This window comes from Dasypus novemcinctus, chromosome 24 (genome assembly GCF_030445035.2).
Source record: "Dasypus novemcinctus isolate mDasNov1 chromosome 24, mDasNov1.1.hap2, whole genome shotgun sequence".
NCBI lineage: Eukaryota > Metazoa > Chordata > Mammalia > Cingulata > Dasypodidae > Dasypus > Dasypus novemcinctus.
The window spans coordinates 62,277,324-62,297,879 of record NC_080696.1 but is presented as its reverse complement, the minus strand read 5'-3'; the positions used below and the strand labels follow the sequence as shown (position 1 = coordinate 62,297,879).

At 43.8% G+C, this 20,556-nt stretch overlaps 1 protein-coding gene across 13 annotated transcripts in view; it reads right to left on the bottom strand.

The window, feature by feature from the left end:
* STX16 (syntaxin 16) overlaps positions 1-18,248 on the bottom strand; it is a 28,196-nt gene extending 9,948 nt beyond the window's left edge. The window contains exons 1-6 of one of the 13 annotated variants that reach the window (XM_004460154.5): positions 17,359-18,232; positions 9,751-9,762; positions 2,907-3,014; positions 2,331-2,471; positions 1,507-1,672; positions 228-319 (exon numbers count right to left, since the gene is read on the bottom strand). In XM_004460154.5, coding sequence (XP_004460211.1) covers positions 228-319; positions 1,507-1,672; positions 2,331-2,471; positions 2,907-3,014; positions 9,751-9,762; positions 17,359-17,490 — 651 coding nt within the window. In that variant the 5' untranslated portion in view covers positions 17,491-18,232. Of the gene's footprint in view, positions 1-227; positions 320-1,506; positions 1,673-2,330; positions 2,472-2,895; positions 3,015-3,141; positions 3,259-6,920; positions 7,320-9,720; positions 9,763-17,358 lie in introns of those variants that run through there. The other 12 variants (XM_004460156.5, XM_058287264.2, XM_071211800.1 and 9 more) reach the window with 12 other exon arrangements.
* Positions 18,249-20,556: the final 2,308 nt, after the last annotated feature.

Below are 20,556 nucleotides of genomic sequence, written 5' to 3'. Positions count from 1 at the left end.
CACGTGCGGACTGTTTTCCAAAAGATGTTGGAGAGCAGCTGCCTTTGAAAAGGAAGAGATTATGACCCCACGACTATTTTGCAGTCTGCTACAGAAGCTACTGGATGGACATGCAGGGAAACAGTGCCGATACATTTGCACAGCCCAGAAGTTACAGGTCTGTGGAAAGAAAGAAACAGAAAGACGTGCAAATGTATAGCAGTAAATTTTGCAGCCCCTTCACGTACCCGATCATAAAGAGTATTATCGTCTCCATCATCCATTAGTGGTACTGATGTATCAAAAAAATGCTGGGATCTTTCCTCTCGATTCTTCATGCCTATCATAAATAGGAATTCACTTTACTCGAATATGTAAACCATCCTTGTTACTCTTCCACCATTAAAAAGGGGGAAATCTAGAGTAAAACTCAATAGTCAAAATGGAGAGATTCTTAGCAGCTTTAAAAGAAACCTATCTCCAGCGGAGATGGGGGAAGAGGCAAGGACTCTAAACACGCAAGTGAGTGCTTTGGTTATTCCAGTCCAGGCAAAGCCACCACTGCAAAGGTGTCCTCTTCATTTGATGCCAAGACAAAAATTACACATACAACCATCTGAGAACCTAGAAATGAAACAGTAATATTTAATCCAACTGCTGCTACAAAACATTTAAAAAAATCAATATTTCTCTTGAGAAGCACGTAGTAAGAATTCCAAATGGCCCTAATCAAATTTTAGAAGTAATAAAATTAAAATACAAATATGCCAGTTGTCATAGGGAGGGAAAACTGGGATGTTGAGGAGTATGTGGGGTGTTATTGATTATAGTGGCAAAAAAGCAAACTCAATTTCTGAGTAATTTGAATGGGGATGTAGCTGAAACTTGGCTCTGCACTACTGGGGAAGGAAAGGTAAGAGAAGCAAATCATTAGTTCTAGCAGAGGAAGTGTTCAAGTTACTCCCAGGAAAGGTTTTCAGGTACTTTCAAATAACTATAACTATACTTGTTACACAAATATGTGACTGTAAAGAAAAAAAAAATTTAACAACTATTTTTAACATTTATAATCAGGAAATCACCCGTTCCCAACACCTATGAAAACAGCAGGTTATTAAAATGTGCTAAATTGATTTTTCCAGTTCTTCAAGACTGACACAATAAACTTTGTTTTCTTAGAGATGAACTACTTTGGTGACCCTTCCCATAGCCTCAACCTGCACCAGGGGCTCAGGGGCTGGTCCTTCACCCCAGGCCACTCATTTTTATGGGTGCACAAGCCCAGGACACCTGGGCAGAGATATGCATGGGGGTGGAGGTCGGGGACAGGCATAGTAACCTTTGTTTGTATAAGGTGTGGGTGTACTCAAAAGCTAAAACTAGAAGGAACAGGACTACATGGAGAAAGAGTAACAAAAAAGGAAGAAGGAAAAAAAGAGTAGTTCCTCTGTACTAGCACTGGGATCTTGCATTATTCAAAATGCCTGTGACGGGCTGAGACACTCCCGCTACACCCCTGCCACTCACGTTTGAGATAGCCCGACTGAGCATGGCGGAAGCTGGTGGACAGCTCCTGCAGGGCCTGAGCCAGGGAAGTCACCACGTTGCGAAGGAGCCGCTCCTCCTGCTCGGAGCAGGTCCCGCGGGCCCGGCTGGTCAGTGCTTGCACCGCACGCTGGCCTCTGTGGAAGAGCTGGGAGAACAAGCCCACGGCTCACACCAAGCTGGGCGAGGAAAACCCTCTGCTAATGCTCCCAACTCCCAAGTCTGAATGCAAGAAGTAAAATGCTGTGTTCACCCAGGGCGGCAGAGAAGAGTAAGCTGAGGCTTAACTGGCACACGTGTTTTCAGGCCTTGGCACCGTGGAGCCCTAAATTACTTCATTCTTCTCCTTTAATTCCTACTGTGGCCCACGGCAGTGGGGATGACCATTACTCTTTCCCTTTGACCGAGGTGAAAGCCAGAGGCCAGGGATTAGAGGAGGATCAGGTCAAGGTTACATTGTTACCAACCAGGATTTAAACACCCCCAGGCTTTCCCACAGAACTACATTGCTTCCTCAGTTAATCAGCACCCGAAAGATTTAAACAAATGAAAACTGTAAACACCAGCGTTTAAACACACTAGTCATATACCTCCAAGACATTACACAGATAGGCTGGGAACTGGAGGGGTTCAGGGCCTCCTGAAGTCACTTTGTGAACCTCAAGTTGGGAATAGAAACTCCAGGAAGCTGACTTCCCATCAGATTTAGCATCGGGCCACTGTTACTCGATACAGCTTCACGCTGGCCTTTGAGAGGACCTCCAGAGGGCTGGAGGCAGGGGAATGCTGCCATTTTCCACCCTCACCTGAGTGATCTCTTGTGTGGTGATTTCAATGGCATGCTCTTCCTCACTGCTGTCATCCAGGGTGGGTCTGTTTAAATGCTTGTCGTGAAGGCTGGCTAATTCTTTCATCTTCTGTTTAATCCGGCCAACATCATACTGTATCTAGACACAAGTGAAAACACCAGGGCTCTGCTGAAGGCTGGCAGGTCTCTGTCAGCCTCGGAGACAGCCAGCTACACCCAGGCGAGAGAGGACGTTCTTCAGCAAACTGGCAGGCTTGCTGGTGCATGAGCACAGCTTTTAATTCAGGTTAACAGAAATTCAAATACCATTCCTCTTGGTTGTAGAGCTTTTCAGTTTCTCCCTACAATTCTGGCAGTCACTACCAAAGACCAAAGTCAAAATCACTCGCATACACACACATGCATGCATACAACCTTCTGCGGTACATAAAGAGAATAAACCTGAAGCTCAAGTATTTAAAGAGACATGCATTCAAGTTGAGCCAAATTAATTTTTATGGAAGATATATGAAAATATTATTAATGTCCACCAATACTTAAAAAAAAAATAACATGAAACTAACATTCAACTTACTCCATCCACTCCCTCCACCCATTTAGGAGGCAGCCGTTTTGTCACACCAATTGCTGCTTCTGGATCCGAGCTAATGCCTGACACCAGTGCCATACGGTCATCAGCAAGCTATAGAGAAACAAAGTGACACTGAAAACAGGCATTCAAATGAGTTCAAATGAGATAAGTATGCTCTATTCCCTTTTAAATATTGTTCCCTGAAAAGGTAGAAAAATGCAGGAGTAAAAGCACTTGCCTGATTATAAACTTGCTTTGGGGACTGCTACCATTTGGAACTGTTTCCCTATCTTTTCATGCACCAGTTCATAACTTCCTTGGACATACTTGTGAACATGAATTTGACTTGATCTGTCTATGGAAATGTAATGAAAAAGTCAGCAAAAGACCCCTGAAAGAAAGACCTTTTAGTACTAGCACTATGAGAGCAGAAAGTCATGGGTGGCAGCAGTTACTGTGATCAGACACAAGTGGGAAAAAAATACTGCACTGTAAAGCGAACTAAAACAAAACTTCCAACAGTATCAAGGTTTACTTCCATTCGCTTAGCTTACTCTGAAAATCAGGCTAATCCAGTTATCCTAGTGAGAAGACCATTAACGATGTGTCAGAATGTGTGAAAGAATGGCCTAACACGGTTAGCAACTTAGACACAATTTGGCAAAAGCAATCCTTAAAATCTCGATGCAATCTTACATTGTCATTTCTTTTCTTCAGGTAAATGTCCACTGGCAATGTTTTTGCTTATTTTCAAATGATAGCACTAGTTATTGTTTATTTTAACTCTGGAACACACTGCCTTAGAAAGCTTTTAGAATGGGAAGGAAATCATAGGTCGGGTTTGCTTGAGCTGCTCTCTTGCCTGAAGGCAGCAAACAGGTTACAAGGTTCTTGCGGTGCCCTCCGGAGCCAAGACTTCATAAATGCTGGTTTCAAATACCCAATTGATGATTAAGAAATAATGGAAAATGGTCTATAAAAGCCCTTTATAGGTAAGACTTTGTATACTTTCTAAATCACACTGTGGAAATGGGTGAAGAATTTGTATTGCTTTTCTTCCCTCCCTGCATTTATCTAAATTTATTTTTTCATTCATTCAGCAATTACTTGTTTGCTTTTCTAAAGATATAAGAAGACAAAGGTTAAAATTCCACACATGAAGGGTAAAAAATATCATATAAGGAAAAGCCTAAATCAAAAGACTTCCTCAAATAATAAGGCCTAAATACTAAACAAAGAGTTCATAGTAAAATTCCCAAAAGCAAGTCAGCACCTGGTACCCCCTTCCTCCTCTCTAGCCCAGGGCTGGGTCCTGCCCCTGCTCCCAGAATGCCTACGTGTCCCGTGGTGGCCATGACACTGACCCATAGAGGTCCTTACTGCCTGGCACAGCTCCAGTTCTTTTACACGCGGGCTGTCATCTAGCACTGCCCTGTCCAGACTCCAAGTCTGTGAAGGCCTCACACGTACCTGCTGCCACCTTTGACTTGTTTGTTTGTAAGAGTTAACTAAGAGGATCCGACTTCACTCCTCACAAAAACTAGGCGAGCTAGTAATGAGGACACTGGAACTCCAAAGAGTGAAGTAGCCCAGGGTCACAAAGCTATTATGTGACTCCAGAAGCCCTGTCCCCTCGGCAAGCTGCCAATCACTCTGGCAGGTCCATGAAATATAACTGCAATTTACTAAGAAAAATAAGGATAAGAGGCCACCAGGTTAAAACCACAAGGACAAAACACAACCCTTTGATGATACATTCCCCACAAGCTGCACCCAGGACTACAGGACAGGCTCCAGGTGAGAATGGAGCATAAGCAAAAAGCGGCCCTTCTTGTTGACCATCTGTGGAGGTACACGAGGAACGAGCCTCGTCCTCCAGGAGCGGGCAGAGAAGGGCGCCTGTCTGCAGACAGTGCTATTCAGTCCTCAGAAATCCGGCGGCAGAGTAATGGGGAGGAGGGGTGCAGCTCCGTGGATGCAGAGGGGCGCACACCACACATCCAGCTCGCTCCAGGTGCTTCGTGCCGATCTGCTGCCAGCCTGAAGCAACTTACACGATGCAGAACCTAATATTCCTAAGACACCGCTTGACGGGTCATGAGAGAATATCCACTCTGCCAGATGTCATTAGTCCACATTTCCTTTTTACACCATATTTTAATAATCATGTTTTATTTGTAGTGACTTTACAGTTTTTAAATTCATGATCTTATTTTGTACTGTTTTTACTTTTTACAAGTACATACAAAACTTATAAATTTATATATATACACACAGATGATCTCTCTGAGACTATCCACATTTATCTGTATTGTGATTAGTTCCAATTTATATGAAACAAATGAGAAATTATAAACCACTTAGGAAGTCAGCTGAAGTCAATCAACTATTGTAAGGAATATATGCTTTCACATAATAAATGTGTTCCCCAAAAAACTGCAAGTGAATAGAAATTGGGGAGAATACACTCTTAGAGAACACAGAAAGTTTGCCAAGTAGGAGATCCTGCCTGAGGGGCAATTGTCAGCCTATCTATCTGGCATTAGCTTTCCTCTCACACATCAGGATTTTGCCAAAAAAATAACGCTGATCCTTTGAGACTGCAAACTTAAAATAGGGAATAATTTGTACCCCTTATGACACAGTCTGTAGTAATAGCTCATTGTGATAAAGAGATGAAGCCCTACTGAAAACAAATGTGTCAGTTCTTTCAATACAGATTATAAATCTGTATCACAGTACATACAAAAGACTGCCCTTCTAGAAAAGGAAAACATAATTGAAGATAAATATCAACTACTTAAAATGGAAACAAATATGGACATAAAAATACCTTTTAAGAGCAAAATAATCACACTTTCAAATTCAGAAGTCTTACTTCCCATTTGAAAACATGTTTTTGTACGTTTTTTTAAGATCTAGTCTATATCAGTTTTCAAATTGCCACCCTATTCAATACAGATCTTTTAAAAACTCTTATTTCTTATCCCTGTTGAATTTCAACTGTGCCGCCTCCTCCAAATAGATGATGTTGGCTATTAAAGCTTTTCTTTAATGAGCCTTTGCTTCTGACGTTAAAACTTTTCATATCTGTAAATCGGATAATTGCTTATAAAAACTGTAGTTATGGGAATTAAGAATTTAAGAATTCTTTTCTTTGGTTTGTAGCTCTGCCCTCCCTGAACTATGGGGGGGGGGGGGGGGGGGGGGGAATGCCTGCCCTAACTCACAGCTTCCTAACAGATGCCCAAAGCTGTACAACCAAATAGCTTTCTTGCTTGTCTCACTAAAGTTATCTTTTATCCCTGATCCATTTTAGTCACTGATATTATTTAGACATTGGTATTCTTCTAAGAATGCCAGGTAGTATGGACAAATTCTTCATCTATGGAAGGAACACACTCACACACACTTTCTGTCTCTTACCCGTAAACCTTTCTGTTCCTAGTATACAGCTTCCTTACTCTCTTATAAAATCCGGCTGTTATGAGAAAAGTGATTTAATGTACTGTAATATTAAGGAAATGGCAAAGCCTCTGTAGAAACTGAAAGAGTGAGGTACACTTCTCAGCCCTCATCATCTTAAAAAAAAAACAAAACTAAGTCTGGCCATAATGCATTGGTAATAAGAAACAACACTGACAATTCTGTCTGTGCTGTTTGCTATGTCTGATGCTATGCATGTTTAAGAAATCCAGAGGGACAATGACAACTTCAGCCTGGCAGCTCTCATTCCCACGGGAGACAACCTGGGGGCATGGATGAGGCAGGAGAGCAGGGCTTCCCAGGCAGGGACACCAGGTGACTTCTCTAGTGAAGAGCAGCTCAGGAAATCTGAGTTCTCGGAACAGTAAGCTCGAGGGTAAGAGAAGCAAGGAATGTCAGCACCACATTCTTTTGAACCTGTGATCATTTCTAAATAATGCTTATTATTTCTGATTATGAAATTAATAATAAATGTTCAAAATATGTATTCAAATATACAAAAAATAGAGATTTTTTTAAAGCTGAGCATACCATCCAGATATAAATGTTGCCAGTTTCGCCAATTTTCCTTTTTTTCTCAATATATACAACCCTTAAAAAAAAAATAGGGAGCAATAAGTACCTGTCTTCTGCCAGTACTAATCTAAGCACTTCTACGGCACCCTCTATTTTAATCCCAAAATGAACCCTCAGAGGGGCACTATCCCGTTTTGCAAACACGGACAGTAGTGTAAGGGGCAGAGTTGGAATTCCAACCCAGGCCTGTGGACTGCCCCATCTCCTGCCAGGTGACCCTGCATTCCCCATCCTGTATGGTGTTATAGCTTGTATACTGCTTGATACTTGTATCTTGTCATTTTTTTTACAGTTTCTATTTGGAATTTTAAAAACCAACATTTGGAAGATTATGTTGTCAGGAGTGTGTGTGTATGAAATGAGATGGAGAACGAAGAGTGGCTGGGCTTCCTCTTAAGAACATCTTCCTTTGGAGAAGCATGAAAAGTGGTATCTTGGAGGGTACAGAGTTCACTACTCAGGTTTGAGTAGGAGAATGACAGATGTGTGGACACGTGGCCATCCATGATTCTGCCCTGGGAAGCCTGAGGGAGGTAGTCAGGGAAGATAGCTTGGGGTCAACTGCCAAGGGGCAGCTTCCGATGAGCCTAAATGGGGCAGCTGGGAGGTACTTCCTCTGCTCCCAGAGCCCCACTGCAGCCTCAGGGTAGCAACCTACTAGGTGCCACTCCGAGCTCCATCCCCAGCTCCTAGCTCAGGTCCTCGGCACTCTACAGTAGTCAATACACAGTTATTATTCACTGAATGACAGAGTCAACAATGAATGGGTAGAATGAATGAGTGAAGGAGGGGCTGCTAAACTATATGTCGTACAATTCTGGAAGCGGCATTTAGTGGAAACTAGAATGGTGCTGGACAAAGGACAAAAAGGGGTGCATGAAATACTCAAGGGGACTTTGAGTTCAGGCAGATCAAACTCATATTTCTAACAGCATGGGGGGTGTATGTGAAGGGGAACGTGGCTTGTCTACAAGTCTCTGACAACAGAATGTGGCACCCCCTTTTAAAAACCCTAAGGCTAAGTATGAGAAAAGCAAAAGGGGCTAATAGTTCAGAGAGTGAGCAGCCAACTTCTGGTACTGACTGCTTGAAGAGGAAGAAGGAGGCTAGAAAGCTGTTCAAAGGTCAGTAAGTAATTCTGACCACTTGCATGTCCACTGTCATAAATGTATTCAAATGCTTTGTCAACCTAAGTTGTTCTACTGTTGGTTATTTCCCCCAATCACACTCTTTCTTTTAGGAGTCATATTTAGAATTCCATATTTTCAAACTCTTCAGTAATGGGCAGCACCTATTCTAAAGGTGCCTGTGCTTTAAGCTTGAAACATTTTAGAGTGTGGTCAACAAATCCAGCCGTGGTCACTGTCCCCAGCCCCCTTTATTTCCCTGTGTGTGTGCTGCAGTGATTTCTCCTCTCTCCAGAGCACCTCTGCCAAGGCTGGGTGCTAACAGTGAGGTTCCTGAGCCAGGGCACCTAGCTCCAAAGGTTACCAGCTAAGGGTTTGTTTTTAAATACAACTTAAAAAAAAAAAAAAGGTTAAAAACTATACATGCACAGGGTTTAAAAAATATATATTCAACCTAAGAAAAGGTTTGCAATAAAAGTTTCTCCCCACCCCAGACTTTTTTTAAGAGACATCCACCATTACTAGTTTCTTGTATATCTTTTCAGAAATGTTCTCAGCATACACAAGCATAAATGTGTGTTATTTTTCTGAAAGAAAATAAAGGCAGCGGGAATCACACTATCCACAATAGTTTGCATCCAGCTTGCTTCCCACGCTGCCATGCCTCTGGGAGCTCAATCTCTTATTAGCCGAAGAGAGATGGCCTTTCCCTCTTGCCAGTGGCTGGAGAACGTTAGAGATGCTGAGGATGTGTTCAGTCAGTTCTGAGGAAGGAGAGTTAGGTTGGGCCCAGTCTACTGCTGTTATCGACTAGTTAAGGTTTCTAGAACTTATAGGTAGCTCTAAGTCTACTGGTTAGAAACCCCCTTGGTTTGGAGACACTGACCATAATCCCACTTCACAGTTCATGTTCCTGAATTAAAACAACAAAATAAAACACACACACAAGATGCACGCACCCATCACTCTTTTTAAAAGGTCCACCCCAGGAAAGTATGTATACCCCTTCATCTCTGAAACAGGTGAGAGACGATGGAGCAGGTTTCCGCTCCTTTCTCCTCAACGCTCTTCTTAGAGCTACCAGAATAAACTGCTGTGACTGCCGTCTCTCTGCACCTCCGGGGCGAGATGCTAATGAGCAGTGAAAAGGCCAGAAGCCTGCTGCCCACAGCGGGGCAGGGCCCGGGGGCCACCCCAGGATGAGCTCAGCAGCATGCGGGGTGCCCCTCGCAGCACCCCCGGCCTCCGGCCTGCTGTGTCAGAGGACATGGGGCCTTTGACAGGCGTCACGGCCTCTGCGTGCTGCATGAAGAACGTCACCACACATCTTGCAGGTGTCAAGAAAGTCACAGGCATAATCCCAAAACCAATCAGGTTTATTTCAAGTACAAGAAAATGTTCAACCTTTACCACTTCCAAAGTTGAGACACTTTCCTAAGAGCTGAAGAAATATTCTTCAACCCTACTAAATCATCAATCCACATGGCATAAAAAATACAAACAACACACGCTAAGTATTGACATGTTAAACACAAGAATAACTAATCAAAATAAATGCTAAAAATGAATAAGCTGTTAGCATTTTATATATGACCCAAGACAGATATAATTTTAAAAACTAAAATTACCTAACACAAAAAATATTCAAAACACAATACCTCGTCCAGCTCCTGGAGAGAGAGGTTGTTCCCATCAGTCCCGTCCAGTGAGGGGTAGCAAAAAGGAGGAGGGAACAGACAGACAGAGAAGGTATGGTCAGGTCAGAAAACAATGGGATTTTAAGTAAGTTGACTAAAAATAAAGATCTACAAACCAAGGCATTTAAAAAAAATCCCACTTCCATTTCTCACTTTAAAAAAACCCAACAACAAAAAACCAAAGCTATTTCAATATGTGTTTTCATTTTTATTTACTGTGGTTGTTTTAACAAAAAAGATAAGAAACAAACAATAAGTAGTTGTAAAACTTAAAATACAATAGAAACAACCGCTTGCTTGAGTTCCACTAAAATATAATGTTAAACCATTTCATAAACATCAAATATCATATACAATACCATTTCCTAAATTTCCCTTAGGGAGATAAAATAAAAGAGCAAAGCAGAAATATAAATTTACTGTGCAAAAGAAATGTATATTTTAACATGTAAATCAGCCCTGTAAATGCAAAAAAAAATTTAAATGGGCAACCCACAAAAATCCTCTATGGCTGTATTCAGATAACATGTGAGAGGCCACATGTGTAAGGTCTATACAGATTAAAGCCTGCAGACATGGCTTTATCAGTGGTAATAGAGAGCTGAAAACCAACTCTTCCCGGGAAAGAGACACAGGTGGTAAAATAAAAGAAAATACTCTTACCATTTGCTGGGCATATATTATTAGTCTAGAAAGCACACAGTTATTTATAAAGCTATTATAAAAGCAAGCAAACAAAACAAAACAAAGGGCAAAGAGATTTTTTTTAAAAAAAGGGAATGGAGAAACAGCAGCCCTGGCAACCAAAGGATTAAGTTTCAATTTAAAACTAAAGATTCTTTTTCTAGATCAACATAGAACTCTATCTTCTAAAGAGACATTTACTAATGATAGATCATCTAAACAACTATGTCTCTCCCCCCTTTTTTATGGTATTGATCACTGAAATAATTAGTGATGAATTTCAATAATCAATTGTGTTGATATTTTTATACTTAGCAGTACATTTAGAAAACAAAAAACCATTCATTCCTTTTTTAGAAATTAATAGTGCAAATGAAACTGGTTTATCAAGGTCAAAATAGTATTAAATAATGACAGCAATAAAAATGTAATCAAACAACAGTCCTCCATATAAAAATTAAATTAGATGACGGTACAGAAAGCTGAAGTCCTCTTCATTTTTTCTACCCTTTGCTATTAGAGAAAAAGGCAACTATATTTATATACACACTCTGCTACAATAATAGTACTAGAAAATATTAAAAGAGAAACAGTGTCAATGGAAATCTGATCTAACTATCTTTTACTTTACAAAAGGAAATGTTTTGGGTTTTTGTTTTTTTTGTTTTTTTTAAAAAAAAAGCTTAAGACTTTCAGCAAGGGTGCAGTGAAGTATTTTACCAATGAGAGACACAAGGCAAAAGCCCTAACTTCACTATCTTAATCTGCACGATTTTTCCCTGCTCCGCATCGGCTCCTTGGCGTTTAATCTTTGAGCAAAGTATTACTGTGAACCAGGGTTGAAATCTGCTCCACAGGAGCCTGTCCTCTTGTACTGTTAACCGAGCACACATCCTGATCTTTCGGTTTCTAGAGTATCAGTTGCTAAGAAGTGAAATCAGAATCACAGCCCTCTACGATTAGAAAGAGCTCTTTTTCACAAATAAAACTCTGCTTCGGCATGTATAAACAAATGCCCTGCCTGAAGTCACAGAGCTGGTGAATGGGAGACAGGGCGAGACCCCGGTGTCCAGGCCTCCTTCCGTCCTGCCGGCCTGCCTCTCTCATTTTATTAACACTTCAGGGAATTACTGTGATGGGCATTAACGACCATACCACATCAGGAATTAAATTAAGGTCATCTTTACGAGGAACCCCTTATTTTGCTACTTAAAATAGAGCGCTTTCAAAACTCCCCCTGCCATCAAATTACCAGAAAATTTAGTCACAACCTGAATTAAAACATTTAGAATTACCGTCAGGAAAGACCAAAACGCAGCCAAATGAAAACACGTTACTACACATCATCACCTTCTCAATCTTTATAACGTCTAAAAGGAGGTTTTTGACCTGCCAATGGCATGCCATCAAGCAAATATTGAAAACTCCAAGTAGCATGTGGAATTTATAGTATAAAGAACGTTCTACATAAAACTGAAAAATAAGTGGAAACCCATCTGTGTTTACTCAGGAAGTCTGGAAAAGTTGAGCAGAATGAGTTGGAAATACAGGTCTATGCTATAGTGATGTTTACTTTATTTGCGTTGCTGCCAAAATAAAAGTTTGCTTCGCTTTTATCCAACAAAGTACCCTTATTCTCAAGTAAGCCTCACTGCTCAAATGGAATCTTTAGAAGCAGAAAAGCAAATAGATCTAAAGAGAAATATACAATGATTTCATACTTGGATTCTAAAGACAGAGAACAAATTTTCCATCCCACTCAGCCTGGGCTAAAACTTCAAACTTTCAATGTGCAAGTTAAAATGGACTATGTAAGGCTGTAAAGTGAGATGGAGAAAGATGCTATCCTATTTCAAGGAAAAACAAAGTTTAAACAACAGGTCCTTCCATTTTCCAGGACCTGCTGCACAGTTCTGGGCCAGTACAGCCAGGCAGTGTGACCAGGTCAACTCAGAGCTCTGGAGACATGCTGGCGTGGGTTCCAACCCCAGTTCCCCCCTCCCCCATCCCCTCAAGAGGGTGACGCTGGTCAAGTTTACCACCTCCTCCAGGTCTCAGTTTCCTCATCTCAGGAGAACCAGCACAGAGGCTGAGCACTGTGAGGGCAGCTGAGGTTGCAGGTGGGAAGGCTTAGCCCACTGCCAGGCACACGGTAAGTGCTCCAAACATCTTAGCTAATATGGATGGGACTGAATAACGGCCTCAGGTTTCTTATAACCAGTTAGTCCTTAAATTTCTTTTTGCCCTAAAATACACCACGTTTTATTAAAAAACAATGTGCTAATTGCAAACTCATCTAAGACCAATTAACTGGAACCTCCATTTATAGATTACGCATGATTTTAAAGCAGAGTATAGACTGGCAGTAAACACCAACACGGGCTTCAATCGTGACGGTAGGACCACTCCAGGAGAGCCAAGGAAATCACACAAGTCACATCTCAACTCCTCAGAAGGGAACATCAACCCATCTACTTTTCAGTCACTCATTGAAGACTTAAAATAAAAAATGTTTCTAGTGATTTTCTATTTATAAATGTCCAGCTTTCCAAACCCAAGCTGCAAGCACCTGCTTGGATGAGCTACTGCCTTAAAACCTGTGCTCGGCTGATAAAATGTCAGTTACTTTTGCCCAGGATTGGGCTCCTCCTAAGGATTTCTGACATTAACGCAGGGCCCAAAGCCACAAAAACGTGGGTGACTGGGTTTCTCTTTGCAAACTGAAGGTCAAGCTAAGTGGCTATGCACCGTGGTCAGGGGAAACAACGCTCTCAAACCACCTGAGAACGCACTGCCGAACAGAGACGGCAACTAGAAGTGGTCTAAGTGAACTTCACAAATGAGGACGAAGACATCCGCTGAGCCTTGCCTCAAGGCACCCCAGGTCAGGAGCAGAGGGAACTAGGACCTGAGTGCAGGGCTCCTTCCTTTACTGCATGCTGCCTCAAGGCACAGTCCTGACAAGTGCACAAAACTGAGGTGACACCAAGAGAGCCTGAGAAATAACCATTGGATGCTACTGATAGTCTAGACTAAAACCCCAGTCTGTTTTTAACAAGTTTCACTGATATCAGTGCAACTAGAAACAGAAACACAAGCAAGCAGAATTGTGTTCAGTTCTGGGTAATGAAATTTTACAAGGATACAGAAAAACTAGACATTATTCACAGGAAAAAAAAAACTCTTAACCATACTATCTGAATGGGACTGCCGAGCCTAGAAAAGGCTCCGGGCAACAAGGCTGTGAGGTGATCATGCAGCAGGAAGGGATTTCCTGTATGACACCGTACAAGGCAGAACCAGGACCACCAGCTGGAAGGGAGACATACTTAGGACACGGGGAATTTTCTATCGCCACCACAGAATGTGGCTGGGAAAGGCAGGCATTGAGGACCGAGCACCCAGAGAGGGGCTCGAACGGACGCTGAGCCACATGACCTCTGGGCTCCTTCTGGCCCTCGGGACTTTTCCTTTTGCACTGCACATCCTCCTTGAGCTCCTGCTTGGTTGTGACATCTTTGCCTGACTGCTCTGCAGGCCCATTTTGGCTTGGCACCATGCCACTTCCACTCCCCTACCCAACTTTTCGTTTTTCCCTTAAAATAGGATGCAGACTATGCAGATTAACAATTTTTGGATGATAAGGTTTTAGGCATGCATTGTTCTGTGGTATGTGAGATAACACAGCCCCCTAACCCCCAACATATACACACTCTACTCTGTAATCAACTTCCACAGCTTTTTCCTCAAATAAGGATGTACAGATTCAAGTTGAAAAATTTTTTTAATCTATTACTTTAGGGGTGACTTGTTTTTAGTTGGGCAAGAGAGAACAAATATACACTCATAGCAAAGTCAGTTTCCACAGCTTTTTCTTCTACTTAAGAACTTAAAGTTTCAGGTTATGTTTGTTTAATTAAGTTAAAAGCTCAGGTTTAGTTACTTCCTTTTTAGTTACCTGAATTATACATAAATGTATATTTATAAATTATCTCTTTTTAAGTGATTCCTCATGTTTTCATTATAACATACACTTCTTTTAAACTTTTATTCTAAATTTCAAACATACAGAAAAGTAAGGAAAATAATGTCTCTTCACATATTCATCACTAGACTTAACAATGAAAAACACTTTGCCTTATTTGCTTCATTTTTTTTGTTATATACTAAACATAAGTTACAGACATCATGACATTTAATCCCTAAATATTTCAGTGGGTCCAACAAAATTAACAAATTTAATTAAATTATGTTTAACATTTTCTTAATATCACCTAATACCAAGTCCATATTCAAATTTTAAAGAGTTTCGATTTGATACTTGGTTTTTAAAATTTACTCCTCAAAAATGAAGTTTTTACATTTTTTATGAACTAGATATGCAATGAAAAACACTGCAAGAGTAATTCCATAGTTTTAAAAAATTGAGTCTTAGACATGGCTTTCTTCCCAAAATGTTTTTTATAAGGCTCTCCCAAATGTCAGAGAAGTTGAAAAAATTGTACCCTTTACTTAGGCACGTTAAATCTTGCAGTTTTTGATCATGTGTGTGTATGTGTGTGGGTAGAAAGGGTTTCTGGAGACCCACATGTAAATAAATTGAGATAAACTTTACCTTAAATTCTTCGGTTAAATGTGGTTTTAGAATTTTATGACATACGGATACCTCACGTTTTTAAGGTATACAATTAAGGTAGGTAAGTGTATTCTCTTTTTCAATTTTAACCTAGGCAAACTATCTTTGATGGCAAAATAATTTTTTTACATAGTCTGAGTTGACTACAAGGATATTTTAAATAACCTGATTGCTTTTAATGAATTGATTTTAAATGGCGAGACTAATATAAATATACAATATTTAAAATGGCATGTCCTATATAGAAACTATTTTTAAGGTTCTGGCTTAAGCATATCTGTTTTTAAATGGTTTGATTTGGAAATCCGTTTTCAAGAAACTGTTAATTAAATGTCCTTATACATTTCTGATGTATCTATTTTTCCAAACGGTATTATGTAGCTATCCATTTTTAGTTATTTGATTAATTTACATATTTTAATTTGCCTAACAGAAAACCATTGTAAAAAGCAATCTGACTTAGAGGTGCACTTTCAAAAAGCTGCACGGCTCCGACATCAGGTTTTTAAAAGGTCTGACTTGATTTTTTTTAAAAAGTGAGTTTTGAACCTTACATAATTAAAATTTTAAAAGCAAACACTGTATTTTCAATCAAAACTGATAGCCCTTAGAAACATTACTGTGAGTTTTAATTGTTCTTTTCCCCATGAGGTACCAAAAACATCAAGCCATTTAAGGAACATGTAATTCTCCTTATTTAATAAACCTAAAATTCCATTGAGGAATTTCATTCATTCGATTTCTATCCTTTATTTCTTGGCTTATTACAGGCTATCTTCTCAAAATTGGCAGTGGAATTAGACCGTTTCCGTGTTAACAGACATCTTCACACTTTTTTCAGTATAGTATCATTTCTTTCAGTTTATAAATATATAAAGCCTTCAAATTCTTAACCAAGTAAAAACCCTAACACACTCTGTCCCTCTGATTTTTGCATTGAGTTTAATTTTATTCCTGAAACTGCTCACATCAGCTTACAATAGCTTTTCTTTATGAATATGGCAAAAGACATTTTCCATATGTGACTTCGTGAAAGACCGTCTTTGTAGAGTCCCTCGGTCAATAATCAAGACACATGACATAATTTTTCTAAAACACTTAGGCAGATAAAATCATAAAGAAAAAGAAATCAAGGCAATTCAGTCCGTGAGAGGTGAAATAAGTGTGAGATACCCAAAGCTGTACATATCAAGTACAATCTGCAAGGATCTCGTCTTGGGATGAGTTTATTTCTTCATGCTCCAAGGCTGCTTCTATTTGAACCTTGCCTGTGTTCCCCCTACTATTACTGACTCCACAACTTCACTCTAGAATTCAGGACAGCACAGAGCTAATACTCATTGTATTATACAGATCATTCAAAACCCACCCCTCATCTAACAGAGCAGGATTTGAGCCTCCAAAAGGGAAGGAGCCCCCCTTAAAAAAAATTCATCAGCATTCAGCCCAGTACCACCCTACAAAACTACTTGCTGGGCTAATGATTCAGGTTAAAGAAACTAACAAAAAATATGTGCTATTTGGGGGGCCAATTTCCACATACACACCATGATGTAAACAAAAAAAAAGTTCGAATGGAGGGGCAACCTTAATTTCCTGTCTGGGAAATGGAAAACTGAAGGGCCTAGCCACCTTAACAGTTTCACAAACATGAGCCCCCAGGAAAAACAGTGAAGGAATTATTCATAGGGAACCCGGCCGCATAGAGGGCTGTAAAGCCATTAAAAGAAAACGGTCGGAAAAAAAACCACAACCTTCCTCTTTTGGCGGAGGGAGGCAATCATTTGCAAGGATTTGGGTCTGCTGCCCTGTAACCTTGCCCTCGGGACCAAGTGAGGCCCAGGATGGCAGTGGGGGTAGGGGGTAGTTTGGGGGTGGGGGGTAGGGATGAAAACAAAACAAAACAAAACAAAAGGCGGCTTCGGAGAGGCCCAACACTTCCAAATCGTAGTGTTAAAACATATGTAAATTGGAGGCAGCCTGTCGTGCAGTGACGACCGCGAAGGGGGAGGGCTGCGGAAGTGAGGAGAGAGGGCAAAGCAGGGGAGGGGCTGGGGCCTAATACTGGTTTTTCCCCATCCGGGGTTATAGATGGCCCCTGACCCTGGCCAAGAGGCCCTGCATTTCCGTATAATTCTTAGTATTCTCATCTTCTTTTTTTAAACAGAGAGAGACAGACAGAGACAGACAGACAGGCAGAGCCGCAGTGCACACGGTGCGTGTGTAGGAGAGGCCGCCGGGAGACTCACCGCAGCAATGCTACGTGAATGCAGAGGGCTGGAGGTGGTGTGACTACTCACTTGCTCGGCTAACAGCTGCCGGTTTTGGATGGAATTATTCCGCAACAACAAGAAAGCGTCGGTTAAACGCCTGGTGGCCATGTCTCACCCTCTGTGACCCCCCTCTCAGGGGCCCCCCGCCCACTTAGACTCCTGATTTATTCACTTTTCTTTCTCTTGGTCTGGCCTAGCCGGCCCACCCTTCACCGAAGCCTCTCTTGACAAGGCCTCAAGCCTGAAGCCAGACAGGCGCAGCTTTGCGCTTCGCCCAGGCGCAAAGACCCCTCCCCAAATAACCACCTCGGCTTTCCAATTGTCTGACTCCCCCTACCCAAGGCCTAACTTCGATCTCTAAGCACTTAAATCCCCCCAATCCTTGAGTTGTGAGCTAACGTCCCAGAACCCCCACCCCAATCCAACCTTGGATCTACAAGCGTCTAACTCGCCAATCCGGCTCTGGACTGAAAGGCCCTGAAGCCCCCTATCCCCTTAGTTCCTGAGACCCCTAAGGATCTCAGCCCCCTACCCCTAACGTGGCTCTGGAGCGTCTAGACCGCGCCCTCAGGCCTCGCCTTGACTCAGTTTCCCCACCAGAGGCCTGGCCGAGGCCCCCGGGGCCAGGCCTGAGCCCCGAGCTCCAGGGCGCCTGGTGTCCCCTTGGGCTGTGGCTGAGCCTGCCAAGGCCTGACTCGACCTCCTGACCCCTCCCCGTGCTGGACGGCCTGCTCCTCCACTGCTAGCAGGCCGCCGGCCTCCAGGAGGGCAGCAGGGCCGGCCTCCGGCCGCCTCACTCCTCTTGTCCGGCTCCCTCCATCCCGGGATTCTGACTGCAGCTCTGCCCCGGGCCGTTTCCGTGCTGTGGTCCCGGGTTCTGGAGTCCCCCCTGGCCCTCTTCCTGTCCGTCTCTCGCGAGTGCCCCCCTGCGACACGCACAAGCCCTGCTCGTAACGTTCCGGGCGCGGGAGCTCTCTGCCCCTCTGCCCCGGGGCGCTCCCGGGGTGCCCCGGTGTCCCTTCCCCCAAGCGGTCCCGGGACCAGGAGCGGGCGAGCCGGAAGGCCCGGGCCTCGGAGGCGTGGGCCCTGGGCCGCCCGCTCGTGCCACACGCCTCGGCGCCTCCAGTTAGAGTGGAAGTCGCCCGGCAGGCAAATCCGGGCTCCTGCAGAGCCCAAGTTTGCGGAGCACGCGGCGTTGGGGCGCCAGAGGAGGAGAAAAGTTGGAGGCGACTGCCTCTGGAGGCCGAGCACGCTCCACTGCAGCGGCGGCGCGCCTCGCCGGGGGTGGGGTGTTTTTCTGCCTGGAAAAAAAAAGATTTCTCCGAAAAAACAGCACAGAAAAAAAATGCAAGAGCGCGCTGGGCCTCCCGCGCCGCCGCCGGCAGTCGGGGGTCAGGGGCGCCCACCCCAGCTGCCACTTTCTCTAGGGGGCACTGCAGGGTTGTGGAATCTGAAGTGGCAAAGTTCCCCCCCAAAAAAACAACCCACAACACAACTTTTCTCTCCCGAGTGGGCCCGCGCGCCGGCCGCAGGACCGAGCCCGGAGCCCGGGACCCCCGCGCCGCCGTCCCTCGCAGGCTGGGGCCCCCAGTCCTGATTGCCTGCCGGCCGCGGCGGCGGGATCCGGCGGGGGCTCGGCTGGCCGCGTCGGCCCCCAGCGGCCCGAGCCCGAGCGCGCCCAGCAGGGGCGAGGCGGAGACCCCGGGCCGTCCTCGGCGTCCGGCTTCCAGCGACCGCGGGTGCGCCGCGGGGCCGAGCTCGGAGAGGTCCGGGTCTGGGTAGGGCCACGGGGCCGCGGCACCTCCCCGGGGCCAGGGCCCGAGGCGGGAACGGGTCTCTCTTGCCCGCGGAGCAGTGACACTGCGGGGCTGCAAGGCCCGGAAGGGAGGAAAAATCGCCCTGGAGAATCTGGAAGCATTCTGGATTCGCCCTCACTCATGCATTTGTCTCCGAATTAAACTTTACACACACGTGTGTATTTTCCAAGCGTTTCCCGGGTGCTGAGTAGTGGGTTTGCATAGGGAAGGGAAACGAAACAAAACGCAAAGCCGGTGTCCGCGGCTCACAAGCGGCTCCAGGGCTGGCGCGGGCGACGAGCCGCGGAGACAGTGACAGCGTCTCTACGAGGGGGAAAGGGCCCCGAGACCCGGATGCCGAGTCCCCTCGCTGGTGACAGAATACATTCCTCTTTTCCTAAGGAGAATATTTCTGTCCATTGGTCGTGCAACTAAATATGAATTTTTAAAATATTTTGGGGCAAGTATAAAAACGCATTTTAAAAAAGAAAAAAAAAGAAAAAGAGAGAGCCAGAAAGCCGGGGCGGGTTAATCTCCAGGAAGGGGCAACAGCTTCCAGAGCTGGCGATATGGGGAGAGATATGCGGACAAAGGGGTCCTAGTTGGGAGGCTTTTCTTGGGCCGTGGAAGATGCTCTGAAAAGCTGGGCAGCCTGCTTGTCGCCGCTGCTTGTAACTGTAGGGGGCCTGCAGGGAGGTGGAGAGAGCCCCCTGTACAGGCACAGACCCCTGGCTAAATGCTGTGGAGGGATATTCGGGGGCCCTGTGTGTGGATCTCTGGACTTGGCTCAGCCCCCCAGGAAATATTTGTGGAATGAGGGAAACTTCCCACATTGTGACCAATGCCCCCAGAGAGATCTGATTTTAAGCAAACTGTGGAGCCCCCGTCTTTCCTGCTTCTGAAGACAGGTATTTGTAAATAAGAGCATGAGAGTAGAAAATGGGGTCCACACTTAAGTTCCTTTCTCTTGAGCCCTCATCACCTGGCGAAGCAGGGACTTGTTTACTCTGGTTCTCTCCCCCAGGCTAGAATGCGATCTTCCTCCAACACAGGGAGAGTTTTGTATTCATCTTTTCACCCACTGCCAGATCACCGGGCTTGGAACAGGTTCCACATGGATGTTAAATGTGTGCATGGATGAATTAGACACCCGAGATTTAGTCCCCAAGCTATCTGACCTTCCTCAACTGACTTTGAGCCTGTGGAGCCTTTTATCTGTTAAGAAAAAGGAAAAATGTGGGGTTTTAATAATTCTTGTAATCTGTGCCCTGCCTTCCTCTCTGGGGCTATTGCGAAGATCAAAGGAGATAAGTGAAAACGCTTTGTAAACCATCAGGTGCTGAGCAGATATCGTAGAGGTTGGTTATTCATTCATTCC